The 15737-nt window shown below is 43.3% G+C and overlaps 1 protein-coding gene across 6 annotated transcripts in view; it reads left to right on the top strand.

Moving 5' to 3' along the window:
- Window positions 1-15737, top strand: part of sdccag8 (SHH signaling and ciliogenesis regulator sdccag8) — a 317675-nt gene that overhangs the window by 193775 nt on the left and 108163 nt on the right. For all 6 annotated transcript variants that reach the window (XM_078229523.1, XM_078229526.1, XM_078229528.1 and 3 more), the window contains one exon: window positions 9722-9830. In XM_078229523.1, the coding sequence (XP_078085649.1) occupies window positions 9722-9830 (109 nt within the window). The remainder of the gene's footprint in view (window positions 1-9721; window positions 9831-15737) is intronic.

Genomic DNA, 15737 nt, shown 5'->3' with positions numbered 1-15737 from the left:
TGTTGTATTTTTCATTAATGGGTAGAGCTGAAGGGTCAAAGAGATTTTGGATAATCGGATCCCAGGTGGATTGAGGCTGGCTCACCCCACATTCTGCTTGGCTTTTTTTTTAAACAATTGCTAACAGTCGCTGACAGAAACTAGCAGACTGTGAGAGGACACAGTGATGCGATTGATGTGCACACTGGAACCAGAAGGTTGCCACTTTAAATAAGTAGCGTATTAGTGATGTACTAGTGCTCCTGGTTGAGATTGTGGAGTTATGTTCCATCTCTATCTACAGTTTAAACAGGGACATGCAGCTTTTCAGAGATCAGCAATCCAATTATCCATTTTTCGGAGAGATGCATTTTGAGTACATATGTTTTTAGTCTGGTTTTATTGAGCACATTTCCTTTGCCCTTTGTGGTGGTATCAGAATTATGTAGCACTGATAGTTACAAAGTGAATACACCTGAAACTCAGTGTGTCGTACTTTGCATTTAATTTGCAATTAATTTAATTTAGTTTAATTCAAACATCCTCAACCTGCTGAATTTATCCAGCAAAATAATTTCCACATGGCTCTCATTTGATGATGTTACATCTACAGTGAATATGGATCATTTTTTAATACGCTGATTTCCATCTGTAGCAATAAACTGCTTTTATAAATTGTACTAGTTTGTGGAGGGTAAAGCAACAGTAAAGGTAGAATTGGCATACATTTGAGTTATATATTTCCCTATACTGAATTTATTATTGGTCATATACTCATGTGTATAGAATCGATAGCCAAGACATAGATTGATGTATGAGGAGCATTTGAGGACTCTCAAATGTACTCAATGGAGTTTAGAAGGATGAGGAGGGATTTCTTTGAAACTTATCGAATACTGGAGGGCCTGGATAGAGAGGACGTGGAAAAGATGTTTCCATTAGTGGGTGAGACTCAGATCCGAGGGCACAGCCTCAGAATAAAGGGACGACCCTTTAGAACCGAGATGAGGAAGAATTTCAGCCAGAAGACGGTTAATCTATGGAATTCATTGCCACAGAAGACAGTGGAGGCCAGGTCATTGAGTATATTTAAGGGGATCAAAGTTTACGGGGAAAAACAGGAGAATTTTGAGAAACTTATCAGCCATGGTTGAATGGTGGAGCAGACTCGATGGGCTGAATGGCCAAATTCTGATCCTATATCTTATGGTCTAAAGTCAACTTAAGTAATGGAATTTGTGCTTGATTCTTTATTATGTACATTGAAGTTAACCAGGTTTTGTTCTCATGAGGCTGTTTGTACATATAAACTATGAAAAGGCAGATCGACTTGAACTGAGTGTGTGGGGAGGGAGTGATGTAATGGTATTGTCATAATACAGAGACGCAGTGCAAGTGGTGCCATGATTTTAATTTGAGGTTTCACGTTCGATATTTTTAAATAAACTTTGGTGAAAGCCTTTAATGGTCCCTAAAGATTGCACATAGACTGAATTTACTTAAGGCAACCTGGCTGGCATTGGCTGCATTTAGGGCAACTGGATCTTGCATGGAAGTCTCAAACTGACATTTGGCCCTTTATTTGCACATGCAAAGGAGGGGCGGCCACAAATGCCTATTTTTTTGCCCATACCAATATGGAGGATGGCGCACTTCCAGCTCATAATGAGTACACACCTTTTGATTGCCATATTGAAAACTTAGGCACCATTTAGCATTCAAGAAATGCCATAGAACCATAATTTGTCCAGGCCACCAGGTTTACAGCCCTGCTCCCATTGATTGGTTATATCGTGCTGATACTTGTTGTTGACATTCTTCCCTCTACTTGAGATGTTGGACATGCAGCAAATCCACTGGCAGAGGGATACTTTCACACGCTGCAATTTTACCGGTAGCTGAAGAGGACACTCATAAGATGCAACTTCTGCCACAACCATCTCATATAAGGTGGTTATCAGGTGTCATTTGTAAAGTGCTATTTTCAGGTTCGCACCTGTTGTCAAACTGCAGTGGCCAATTATGATCATGGTAGCGTATGCCAGTCTATAGGAAATATTGACATTTCCCTCTGTTGTTGGCTAGTGTCTTCCAGATATGAAAATCAAAGGTTAGGGCCTTCATGTCACACTTCCAAGAATCCCTGAAGTGAAACTTTGGATGGCCTCCTGATGCTGAGATGGGAGAATTCTCAGCCTGAAAGTCAGATTTTTAGCAGGGGACATGCTGAACTAAAAGTCAGGAAAGGTGACCTGGGAGGAACTGAGGAGGAGCTTGGGTATAGAGGTGGACTAAGCAGAAGGCCTGCCCTATGAATCTGGCACTGTGCCCAAAGTTTAAAACTAAGTTATATAACATGAAGCATCCGTTTAGCCCTTACCTATCACCCCATGACAACTCACCTAGAATCCAACTAGGCAGACTTTAAGGACCCATGCAGAGTTGAGATAAAATAAAGTTCTATAAAATAAGCTTTAAGTGTCCACTGAGAGTTCACTATATTGAAAACAAATGTCTTTTTAATCAAAACCCATTTACTAGATTTATGTCCCTTCAACTAAATAAAGCCTTATAACAACAAACATTTCATTCAAATGCACAATCCCTTGTAACAACATGCATTGGAATTCATAACCCCAGATCAAAAAGTCTATCTCCATTTATAGCTGTCAATCAAAATTGGAGGAACCCTACTATGATGACGGATGGTTATAAAATCAGTCATGCAGCATTAATAGAAACCTTCAAACTTACATCAACAAAATGAAACAGCAAACAATTGTTTTTTTTTAACACCCCAGCCATTTTCTTTCAAAGATTTAAAGGGCAGGGCTTTTAAATGCCTTGACAGCTTGACAGGTCCCTTTGGCCTGTGCTTCTGATGGTTTTGACAGCTCTCTTTTATATCAGGTGTTTCTGACAGTTAAGTCCCTTTGACAGGTGCTTCTAACAGTTTTGACAGGTCCCTTTAATAGATGCTTCTGGCAGTTTAGATAGGTCATTTTGCCAGATGCTTTGAGACATAATTCTGACAGTTCTGACAGGTGCCTTTGACAGGAGTTTCTGATAGTTTTGACAGTTGATTTTGACAGGTCTATTGACCATTCCAATGAGCCTGACAGTAATGTGTTTATGGACTTTTTACACACATTTATGCCTACTTTTAACAGTTCCAAAGGACCCTTAGCCCTGCCAAAGTTGTCCTAGGGCCATATCCTAAGGGGTACCTTATCTCTCCAAATGTTTACCATAGCTATCCAAACAAATAGTTTGGATAAACAAATCCCAACATAGTTCAGACTGCTCTTACCAGATCACATCTGCATACTTACATGCCTGGCCTAAAAACATCCAACTTCAGTGGGACAATTGATGATCTAAACAGCCAATTCCTAAATGAAACGCGCTCATCCCCTCAAAGTCGTAGTACCACATTCAGGGTGGGATTTAGGATTTTTGGGTATTTATGCTATTTTCACCATGGTGGAGAACCTCTCCATCGTGGCAAATATCTGGGCCCAAATTTTTAACGCTTAAATTAGTAACATAAACATACAAACCAGATCCTTAAAGAAATTACGAATCCTTCCCATTAACCTATTTATTTTACTGTAGGACCCACTCTATTGGCTTTGCTCAGCATAGGCCTGTCACTTTTCCTCAGCCTGCACTGTTAGGTTTCCATTGATTGAAGAATTTACCTGGGCTTTCCTGCTCTTACCTCCTGGGATCTGAGTGTTCTCCAGCTCAGTTTGCAATTAGGGAACTGCCTTTCTTGCAAAACCTCACACTGTAGCTGCAATAAATAGATAAAGTCAGGTGCTTCCACTTCCTAACTCTTTATTTGTCCATTTCACACACAAAGGCTGCAGTATAACTACTTATTTGCAATTCTTACTCTGCCAATTTAAATCCAGGGGCCACAAACTCTAAGTAGGCTCAGCCAGGAGATTATAAGCAGCACGGAATCTCCCCACCTCAAGTCATAGGGGGCGATTTTCAACCTACATTCACTGTCAGAGAGAACGGACTGAAGATCCAGAGAGAATCGGGGAACATGACTCTCTGGAGAGATGGCGTTCCGCAATTTTCCCCGTCCCTCGCCAGTGACCTAGTGAGGTTGGCGCCCACAAAGAAGGAGAACCTAATTTTAATGCATTTATTAAATTGTATTTTGAATATAATTAACAGACTGCCCTGACATACTCTCCCCCCCCCCCCCCCCAGTTTTCAAACCGTGCCGATGTGACATCATGTTGGCGTGGTTTACAGCGGGTTCACCCAGATGTGAACCTGTCATGGGGATCCGACTAGGGACGCAAAGGTGAGTATAGCCCCTGGTGCAGAGGGACATGCCTGGGTACCTATGGGGTTTGGGAGTTGGCTTATGAGGAGAGATTGAGTTGACTGGGGCTATACTCATTGGAATTCAGAAGAATGAGGGGAGAACTTATAGAAACATATAAGATTATGAAGGGAATAGATAAGATAGATGCAGGGAAGTTGTTTCCACTGGCAGGTGAAACTAGAACTAGGAGGCAGCCTCAAAATAAAGGGAAGCAGATTTAGGACTGAGTTGAAGAGGAACTTCTTCACACAAAGGCTTGTGAATCTGTGAAATTCCCTGCCCAGTGAAGCAGTTGAGGCTACCTCTGAATGTTTTTAAGGCAAGGATAGATACATTTTTGAACAGTAAAGGAATTAAGGGATATGGTGAGCAGGCGGGTAAGTGGAGCTGAGTCCATGAAAAGATCAACCATGATCTTATTGAATGGTGGACAGGCTCGAGGAGACAGATGGCCTACTCCTACTCCTAGCTCTTATGTTCTTATGTATTGCCCTGGCACGGGTTGGCACTGCCAGATTGGCACAGGTGAAGGGAGAGAGAATTCACTGAAAGGGGGAGGAGATGCCGGAGATGACTGTTGCTGTTGGGGGGTACTTTGTACACCATGGATGTACATAGTGATCTGGAGGAGATCCATGAGGAAAATTCAAAGAAGGAAAAAGGCTGAAAGGCAGAAGAAGAGTCCACTGTGCAGATGAAAAGAAGAACCTGAGTGAATGCAGAGTCAAGAGACTTAGCCAAATCACAAGAAGAGTGAGCAAAATACAGTAAAAGGGCAGAAACTACTTTTTAAAATAGGCAGCAATCAGGATTATCCTAGCAGTCCAGAGTGCAGCTAGAAGAAAGCTACAGAAACAGGTCCACAGCTGGCGCCATAGCACATGGAGACCAAGTTTGAGTGAATGAAAGAAAAAGTTTATAAAACATTAGGCAGAGCTACAAAATCACCTTTCAATTGATTCCCAAGCTTAAAAAAGCAAGCACCTGGTCCAAATTACTTGTCTTGAAGATTTCCTATTGAGAGAATTAATTTGAAAAAAGACCCCATCCTTGTAACAGAAGCCTGCCAAAAGCTGGCAAGCATGACAAAAAAAAGGAGAAATAAAAAGCTACCTGCAGAGCCATCTTGAAAGAGAAATGCAAATTGAATACATACTCATCTGTTGTGCAAAATTGCCATGGATAGTAAATGAAACTAGCAGACCAAGTTAGACTCAGACAAGGGCCAAATCAGACCCAAAATTGGGCATGTTGGAGAAGAACATTTTTAGATTACAGGAGTTCATCGGGATCAAGTAAGAAATTAGAAGTACGAGTTAATATCTTTTTATATTTGTTTGGTATATTTGCTGATAAAGTAATCCTAATGCAAGGCATTAAGGAATCCTCAACCATCTTTGATGGTATATTAAAAATCCTTGATGATTATTTTATTCTCCAAGTGGTGGAGAGCACAGACCTTAAAAAGAGGAAACCCCCAGTGAAGCAACAAAAAGGAAAAGCACAATACCCAAGCAAACCACATGATGGCAGCAGAGGGGCAGAAAACCACCCTGAAGTCATTAAAATATATCTTTTTAAAAATCCCGAGACATTACGGGATCTGCAGCAGCAGGTGGCAGTGCAGAACAAGCAGCTGGCTGTGAATGAAGGAAAGCTATCTGAAATAATGCAAAGGAAACAAACTCTACAAAAGGAAAATCAGATAAGATCACCAAATGTTCATATCAAAGCAAAATTGGAAGACTTAAAACACAAGATGCAAGCAGAATTGAAAACATTTTATAAACTGAACTGAAACTGGGCGGCACGGTAGCACAGTGGTTAGCACTGCTGCTTCACAGCTCCAGGGTCCTGGGTTCGATTCCCGGCTCGGGTCACTGTCTGTGTGGAGTTTGCACATTCTCCTCGTGTCTGCGTGGGTTTCCTCCGGGTGCTCCGGTTTCCTCCCACAGTCCAAAGATGTGCGGGTTAGGTTGATTGGCCAGGTTAAAAATTGCCCCTTAGAGTCCTGAGATGCGAGGATTAGCGGGTAAATGTGTGGGGGTAGGGCCTGGGTGGGATTGTGGTCGGTGCAGACTCGATGGGCCGAATGGCCTCCTTCTGCACTGTAGGGTTTCTATGTTTCTATGTTTCTTCAGTAAACCAAACTGTTCAAGATCTGAACAAATTTCTAAGGTGTCATAAAGGTACAAAGAAGCTTTGAAAGGAACAGAAAAGGTTTAATATTGAGAAGAACACAATAAACGCAAATGTGAATCATGTAGGGATTCAGTACATATTTCCAGAAAAGCACAAAGAGGAAACAAGTTGAATGTCAACTTCCAGAAAGATCGGGGCAGATTCCAAGAAAAAGCTGATGCTTAATCAAAGACCTGGGCAGGTGAAGCAATGGTAACCCAGAAGCTTTATGTTTTGACGTGTCTTAGGAAAAAAAACATCCTTTTAGTGTTGATACAGTGAAAGTAAGATAGCTTCATTGCTTGGGGCAGATCTTCCAGGCCCTAGCAGATTGAAAGAGACATGGAAGTTGGCACGTGGAGAAATTTGCACCGCCAGCTGATGTCAGTTCCCCACACTATCCCAACCCCAGGCCATTTTCCTGGAGATGGGGTTAGAGACAGTGTTGGGGTGAATAGCCTAATTAGTTAATTAAAGACCCATTAAGGTCTAATGTTGGAGGCTAATTGGGATTTCACATTTGACCCTCTAGATATCCACAGATGGCAGGGAACAGGGAAGTTGCCTAATGGTGACTCCCAACGGCATATCTTATTTCCAGCCACATGCTGTCATTTGGTGAGGTTCCAGAATCACCGTCCTCCACCATCATAATGATGACCCGTTTGCTTAATCTTGTATTTTAAATTCTAAAAAGTTGGAGCGGTGGCACCTCCATCTTGAGGCATCTTCTTTTTCACTTACCTGCCATGACATTCTGCTGCTTCTTCAGGGTTGGAGGGCCTCCTATTGGCCCTTCATCTTCGAGACCCACCTACTGCCCTTAATTGGGTGGCTAGCCCATCCATTGGCATTAATTGACCAATTCAAGGAAAATTGGAAGACTGACTGCTTCCCACAAAATATGGACTTCTGACACCCATTTGAGCCAAACTGCGGTATCCTGAAGCCTGCAGGGAAAATCGTGCCTGTGGTCTATTGTACACAAATAAAATTGAAGTTTTAGTTGAACGTTAAATTGACTTTTCAGTTTATCTGGAAGCTGAATTCCTTGACCCTAGGAGTTCAGGAGCAAAGAAATGAGTTGTTAATGTACTGGGACACTAGCAGAAATTGGGTTTTACTATTTCTTTTTAAAGCTGTGTGCATTGCTGGAAGCTAATGGACAGGAGCGGGAAGGCAGTACAGGCCAAAAAATGAACAGGGATAGAGTGAAGTGGGAGTGGAATCCAACTGGACAACTCAGGCCAGCCCCATTGGAAGGAAGGGAGAAGCAGTAGAGTGGTTAGAGTTGGGTATAAGAGGAAGTCAGTGTAGACAGAGCTGTAGTATAAGTGGGACCCAAAGTGTATGTGGGCTTATTAGAGTCAGAGGCTTGTGAAGACCTAGGCATGGCAACATCAGAATTCTTTAATCGTAGCTGCAGAAATAATCTCTTTACCATTTTAGGTCTAGGATATTCTGATGTTCCACTTACCTCAAAATTCACATTTGAAGTACTACTGTTATGAATCTCAATCTGATTCTGGGTAAGAAATGTCATAGTAGCTATAGCTTGGAGGATTTATTTTTTAGCTTAAATGATGGAAAACCAAGTTTTATGTTATATGATTGGTTTGTAATAATGTAGAAAATAATTCAATAGAAAAGAAAAAAGCATTGAGATTTAAACACTTAACCCGTGTGGAAGAAGAAAATTAACTGACAGCTTCACAGTCAGGATGCAGACAACATAAGTTTTGCTATATTTATAAGATAGTAATGCATGTCATGGGAAAGTAGGGCAATAAAATTGATATGTTCTGACAAAGTACTGACACAGATAATATGAACCAAATAGCTTCTCTCTCAGATCCGAAATCTAAATGTAACACAATGGGGGCGACTTCGAGCCTGCATTCCCCGCCTGGGGGGATGGCGACACATGCTCCAAATCCGGAGAGCATGATTCGCGTCAGCAAATTTCTGAGTCCGATCTTACTGCCTCCCCAACACCCCCCCCAGCGGAGTGCTGTGAAACACGGCCCTGGACTGCAGAAACCTCATTTTAATACATTAGCATGTCATTAGCAAGCATTCTCTAAGGGACTTCACCCCTCACAGGACATTCAGCGGGCACCAGCATGACATCATGCCGGTGTCATTTACAACAGGTCAACATAAGCATGAACCTGGCACCTTCACCTCCGAGGGAGATTTTGGAGGTGAGCGCTCACACAGCCAGCCCCCTCCGCAGTGTGCACTGCTCAGGGGCACCGGAGAGGACACGGGGCACATAGATAAGTTCAATTCAGGGAAGGGAGAGGGGGGTCCCAGAATCACCATTTTGGGGCGAGGGGTCAGGAGGGGTAATTTGCAGGCCTTACCGTCTCCATGTCGGGACACCCCTTCCTTTAAATGGTTTGTGAAGGCTGGTTTGCAGGCAGCGCTTCCCTTGACCTCCTTCCTGGCTTCCTGTCCATATCGCAGCTGAGGGAGTACCCTTCCTTAGTGTGGGCTGGCAAGAGGGTGGAAGGACAAACACCTGACGAAGGGGCAGCACTCCGAAAGCTAGTGGCATTTGCTACCAAATAAACCTGTTGGACTTTAACCTGGTGTTGTTAAACTTCTTACTGTGTTTACCCCAGTCCAACGCTGGCATCTCCACATCATTCTCACACTCCACAGGTATGAGGAACCGGGTGAGTGTGGTGGTTACCCCAAGCTTGGTGGCATGAACAGACAGGGTGGAGGCTCTGTGGGTGAACAAAGTGAAATTTACTGCCAAACATTCAAAACAAAATGTTGGCCACTTTACATTAGTGCCTATATTCACCTGTGCCCACTAAGTGCTTACTGTTTCTTAATCTCCCTGACCCGCCCACTACCTCTAGGTATATCCCAAGGATCCATAGCTGAGGTTAAGGCAGCCTGGTGACTTTCACACCCTTTTGTCTTAGATGACCTGGGGGGCCGGGACCTTGAGGGTCCGGGCCTGCTTTCGGGCAGCACAGATGCTTGACTGCTTCCTCCCTCGATGTCAGGGGCAAATGGAAATTGGAAAATATATGTCATTATCTGTAACAGATTGATCTCACCTGTTTTACTTCCGGTTGTCATACCTTCAAGAGGTAGAAGGATTGAGACATGGGAGACAAACTTCAGATGGAGGATGGAAAGTCAAATTTCCCTTAATAGACTGATGTAACATAAATTCTTCTGCTTTTATTCTAGTTAATGAACTGGAGATACTACTTAGTTCCCAGAATACACTCATAAACAAATTGAAAGCAGAGTGTCACACTTTAAACCAAAAGCTGCAAAAGATTACAGAAAAAAACAGGTAGGAATCATTACTGACTTTATCCCAGATGGTGAGTTTATAATTATTGCTATAAAGAAAAGTAATTTCTAACCAATTTCAGCAGTTTTTGTGGGATATGGTTATTCTGATCTCAAAAATCAAAACTTAAGGAACTTGAAAATGGTTTTTTGTGTCAAATGTGCTGCACATCAATAATTTGTTTGTATTAACAGTGTATTTGTTATGTTGTCTTCTATGATTTTATGTCTACTGATTTGCATGTAATAACCTACAACATGCACACAATTAAGATTGCAGTTCTAGAAGTTGATGGCCAGAGGTTCTATAATACAGTTGAATAACACTACAGGAAGAACAAAATAAATCCCCCTGTATTCACAAATATTAATTATGAATTTTTGCAGTTTAAAAATAGTAGGCAGTCATCCAGAACAGTTTTTTGAAAACAGAGTGGGCTGATGAGGGTAAATTGTTGACATGGCGTACATGGACTTCCAAAAGGTATTTGATAAAATGCCGCACAACAGATTTGTGAGCAAAGTTATAACTTATGGGATAAAAGGGACAGTAGTGACGTGGATACAAAATTGTCTGAGTGACAGGGAGCAGTAAGCAGTGGTTAAGGAATGTTTTTCAGACTGGAGGAAGGTGTGTAGTGGAGTTCCCTGGGAATTCATCTTCCTGATGTGTATCAATGATCTAGACCTGGGTGCACAGGGCACAATTTCAAAATTTGCAGATGATACAAAACTTGGAAGAACTGTAACCATGAGGAAGTTGATGTAAAAGGATATAGACAGATTGATGGAATGGGTGGGTAAGTGACAAATGAAATTTAATGCAGAGAAGTATGAAGTGATTAATTTTGTTCAGAAGGACACAGAGAAAGAATATAAAATAAAGGGTACAATTCTAAAGTGGGTACAGGAGCAGAGGGGTCTTTGTTTATTTATTTTATTTATTATTTATTAGTCAGAAGTAAGGTTTACACTAACACTGCAATGAAGTTACTGTGAAATTCCCCTAGTCGCCACATTCCGGCGCCTGTTCGGGTCAATGCACCTAACCAGCTCGTCTTTCAGACTGTGGGAGGAAACCGGAGCACCCGGAGGAAACCCACGCAGACACGGGGAGAACGTGCAGTCTCTGCACAGACAGTCACCCAAGCTGGGAATCGAACCCAGGTCCCTGGCGCTATGAGGCAGCAGTGCTAATCACTGTGCCATCGTGCCGCCCCATGTATAAGTCATTGAAGGTGCAAGACAAGTTGAGAGAGTGGTTAATAAAGCATACAGTTTTATTGATCAGTGCATTGACTACAAATGTAAGGAAGTTATGTTAAACATGTACAGAAAACTGGGTCAACCACAACTAGAGTATTATATCCCGTTCTGAGCACCACACTTTAGAAATAAATGAAAGCATCAGAAAACATGCAGAAAAGATTCATGAAAATGGTTCCTGAGATAAGGAACTTTGCGTAGATAAGATTGGCGAGGTTGGGACTGTTTTCCTTGGAGAAGACAAAGTTGAGAGGAAATTTGATAGAGGTATACAAAATGATGAGAGGTATGGACAGAGTAGATGGGGAAAAGCTGTTCCCATTGGTGGAAGGATGGAAAACAAGAGGGCATAGCTTTCAGACAACTGGCAAAAGAAGCAAAGGAGACATGGGGAAAAATGAGTGATTGGGGTCTGGAATGCACTGCCTGACAGCAAAGTGGAGGCAGGTTCAATCAAGGCATTTAATTGGGCCATTATCTAAAAAGGAAGAATGTGCAGCGGAATGGGGAGAAGGCTGGTGAGTGGCTCTGGGTAAATTTCCCCTTTGGAGAGTTAGTACAGACAGGACTAGCTGAAAGACCTCCTTCTACGCTGTAACCATTCTGTGATCCTGTGAAGATTTAAATAATTTTATCTCAGAAGAAAATACATAGTTAAGTCCAAATAAAGCTTAAGCCTCAGTATGTTGAAACAGGGGCATTTTATAGAAAATGCATACTTTTCATTTCATCTCACCACTACAATGCCACGCAAAGGAAAACGAAGCACAGAATGTTTTCTCTGGGCTTTTAAATCCTACTGTCAGGCTGAAATGTGGATCAGAAGTCTTCATTGTGTGCGAAACAGTCACTTGTTGTGGTTTTCTCTGTGGCAACCAGTTAATATGATGTGGAGATGCCGGCGTTGGTTAATAGCCAGAGGACAGGCTCACCATCCAAATAAGGATGTCCGGTGGCCCCTCAAAATTGGATGGCCAATAATCATTACTAAGGCAATCGTACCACAAAAAATTGATGGAGGTCAAAGCGGGCAATTTTGTGCCCACGTTCACTGTCGATGTGGGAGCAAAATCATGTGAGGGTTGGGAAACGAGATTTGTGCCGGCGAGATGACGTAGCGAGAAGGATGGGAACCAAATTTAAAAATACATTTTAATGAATTTACATAATATTAAAGGGCCTACGCCACATGATCCAACTCACTGAATATTCAAACCTCGATAATGTTACGCAAGTGGCATGGGGCCGCCAAGATCACTATAGTCCCTGTGGGGAGAGGGGCATACCTGGGCACTGCCCCCAGCACAGGTCGGCACTGCCAGGGGGCTCTGGGGCCCTCTGGGGAGCCCAGTTTGGGGGGGGGGGGGGGAATCCATTTAAATCTGTTGTAGGAGGGAAGCCTCTGATAACTGTGTGGTGGTGGGTGGGGAGGGAGGACCCCCAATAATTGTTTCATGGGGGGAGCAGAGAGCCCCCAAATGATTATACCATGGTGGGGAGGAAGAGCCTCCAATAATTGTGTCATAAATGGGGGGAGAGCCCCCAATAATTGTGTCGTAGTGGGCGAGGGGGGAGGTCTCTAATAATTGTGTCATGGTGGGTGAAGGGGAAGGTCTCCGATAATTGTGTCGTGGTGGGGGAGAGCCCCGATTAATGTGTCATGGTGCAGGCGGTTGGCGGGGGGAGCTCCTAATATCTTTGTAGTGGGGGTGCAGTGCTGGGAAGAGTTTAACATAAAAGGGCACCCCAATCTCTGTGGATCCAGCCTTGCTGGCTTCATCAGGCCCCATCCCACCATCCCATTTGTTTTTGTTAGAGTTGCTCAAGATCTGGTTTAAAAACTCAACTGTGTATCTGGAAAGATACAGGCCAGTTTTCAGTCAGAGTCTGATACTTTGGGTGGAATTTTCCCAGAAGTTGCCAAAGTGCTAAAATGCACTGGGCCCATGCTTTATATTTAAGTGGTTGCAGCTTGCTTTAAACGCTGATCACATGATTTGGTGGTAATGTCATTAGGCTGTCACACAGGCTGCTCTTTTACTTGCAGTTTGTACTCTAAACAGGAAAAAGTTCCTGGAGGTGTTGTGGATAGTGTAGTGGGATGTCAGCAGTTGCAACGAGACATAGATAAGATGCAAGACTGGGTGGAGAAGTGGCAGATGGACTTCAACCCAGATAAGTGTGTGGTGGTTCATTTTGGCAGGTCGAATAGGATGGAAGAATATAATATTAAGGGTGAGACGCGTAGCAGTGTGGAAGAACAGAGGGATCTTGGGGTCCGGGTTCTTAGGACGCTCGAAGCGGCATCGCAGGTAGAGGCTGAGGTTCAGAAGGCGTATGGAATACTGGCCTTCATCAATAGAGGAATTGAGTTTAGAAATCGGGAGATAATGCTGCAGCTGTATTGGACCCTGGTCAGACCCCACCTGGAGTACTGTGCCCAGTTCTGGTCGCCTCATAAGAACATAAGAAATAGGAGTAGGCATCTAGCCCCTCGAGCCTGCCCCGCCATTCAATGAGATCATGGCTGATCTGAAGTGGATCAGTTCCACTTACCCGCCTGATCCCTATAACCCCTAATTCCCTTACCGATCAGGAATCCATCTATCCGTGATTTAAACATATTCAACGAGGTAGCCTCCACCACTTCAGTGCGCAGAGAATTCCAGAGATTCAACACCCTCTGAGAGAAGAAGTTCCTCCTCAACTCTGTCCTAAACTGACCCCCCTTTATTTTGAGGCTGTGCCCTCTAGTTCTAGCTTCCTTTCTAAGTGGAAAGAATCTCTCCACCTCTACCCTATCCAGCCCCTTCATTATCTTGTAGGTCGCTATAAGATCCCCCCTCAGCCTTCTAAATTCCAACGAGTACAAACCCAATCTGCTCAGTCTCTCCTCAAAATCAACACCCCTCATCTCTGGTATCGACCTGGTGAACCTTCTCTGCACTCCCTCCAAGGCCAGTATATCCTTCTGCAAATAAGGGGACCAATACTGCACACAGTATTCCAGCTGCAGCCTCACCAATGCCCTGTACAGATGCAGCAAGACATCTCTGCTTTTATATTCTATCCCCCTTGCGATATAGGCCAACATCCCATTTGCCTTCTTGATCACCTGTTGCACCTGCAGACTGGGTTTTTGCGTCTCATGCACAAGGACCCCCAGGTCCCTTTGCACAGTAGCATGTTGTAATTTCTTTCCATTTAGATAATAATCCAATTTGCTATTATTTCCTCCAAAGTGAATAACCTCGCATTTGTCAACGTTATACTCCATCTGCCAGATCCTCGCCCACTCACTCAGCCTGTCCAAATCTCTCTGCAGACCTTCTACGCCCTCCACACGATTCACTTTTCCACTTATCTTTGTGTCGTCTGCAAACCTTGTTACCCTACACTCAGTCCCCTCCTCCAGATCGTCTATATAAATGGTAAATAGTTGAGGCCCCAGTACCGATCCCTGCGGCACGCCATTAGTTACCATCTGCCAACCAGAAAAGCACCCATTTATTCCGACTCTCTGCTTCCTGTCGGATAGCCAATCCCCAATCCACGCTAACACCCTATCCCCAACTCCGTGTGACCCAATCTTCTTCAGCAATCTTTTGTGAGGCACCTTATCAAACGCCTTTTGGAAATCCAAAAACACTGCAGCCACCGGTTCCCCTCCGTCAACCGTACTAGTCACATCTTCATAAAAATCCAACAAGTTCGTCAAGCACGACATTTCCCTCATGCATCCATGCTGCGTCTGCTTAATCGAACCATTCTTATCCAGATGGCCTGCTATTTCTTCTTTAATGATGGATTCCAGCATTTTCCCAACTACAGACGTTTAGCTAACCAGCCTGTAGTTACCCGCCTTTTGTCTATTTCCTTTTTTAAACAGCGGCGTAACATTAGCCGTTTTCCAATCCGTCGGCACTACCCCAGAATCCAACGAATTTTGATAAATAACCACTAACGCATCCGCTATTACCTCTGACATTTCTTTCAGTACTCTGGGATGCATTCCATCCGGGCCCGGGGACTTGTCCACCTTCAGTCCCATTAGTCTACTAAGCACTGCCTCCCTGGTAACATTAATTGTATTGAGTACCTCTCCTCCTACCACCCTCTATCGTTAATATTCGGTAAACTATTTGTGTCTTCCACCATGAAGACTGACACAAAAAACTTATTTAAAGTTTCAGCCATTTCCTCATTTCCCACTATTAAATCCCCCCTCTCGTCCTCCAAGGGTCCAACATTCACTCTTGCCACTCTATTCCTTTTTATATATTTGTAAAAGCTTTTACTATCATTTTTTATATTTAGAGCTAGCCTAGCTTCATAACCTACCTTTCCTTTCTTTATCGCTTTCTTAGTCGTTCTTTGTTGTTTCTTAAAGTTTTCCCAATCTTCCGATTCTCCGCTATTTTTGGCCACTCTGTACGCATCGGTCTTTAATTTAATACTCTCCTTAATTTCCTTCGTTATCCACGGCTGGTTATCCCTTTTCTTACAGTCCTTCTTCATCACCGGAATATATTGTTGCTGAGTACTGAAAAGAATCTCCTTAAAAATCCTCCACTGTTCCTCAGCTGTCCTACCTACCAGTCTGCTCTCCCAGTCCACCTTAGCCAATTCAGCCCTCATCCTA

This window comes from Mustelus asterias, chromosome 15 (assembly GCF_964213995.1).
Source record: "Mustelus asterias chromosome 15, sMusAst1.hap1.1, whole genome shotgun sequence".
NCBI classification, from domain to species: Eukaryota; Metazoa; Chordata; class Chondrichthyes; order Carcharhiniformes; family Triakidae; genus Mustelus; species Mustelus asterias.
Note: the sequence above shows the minus strand (reverse complement) of the source record. Positions and strands in the feature narration are given on the sequence as shown.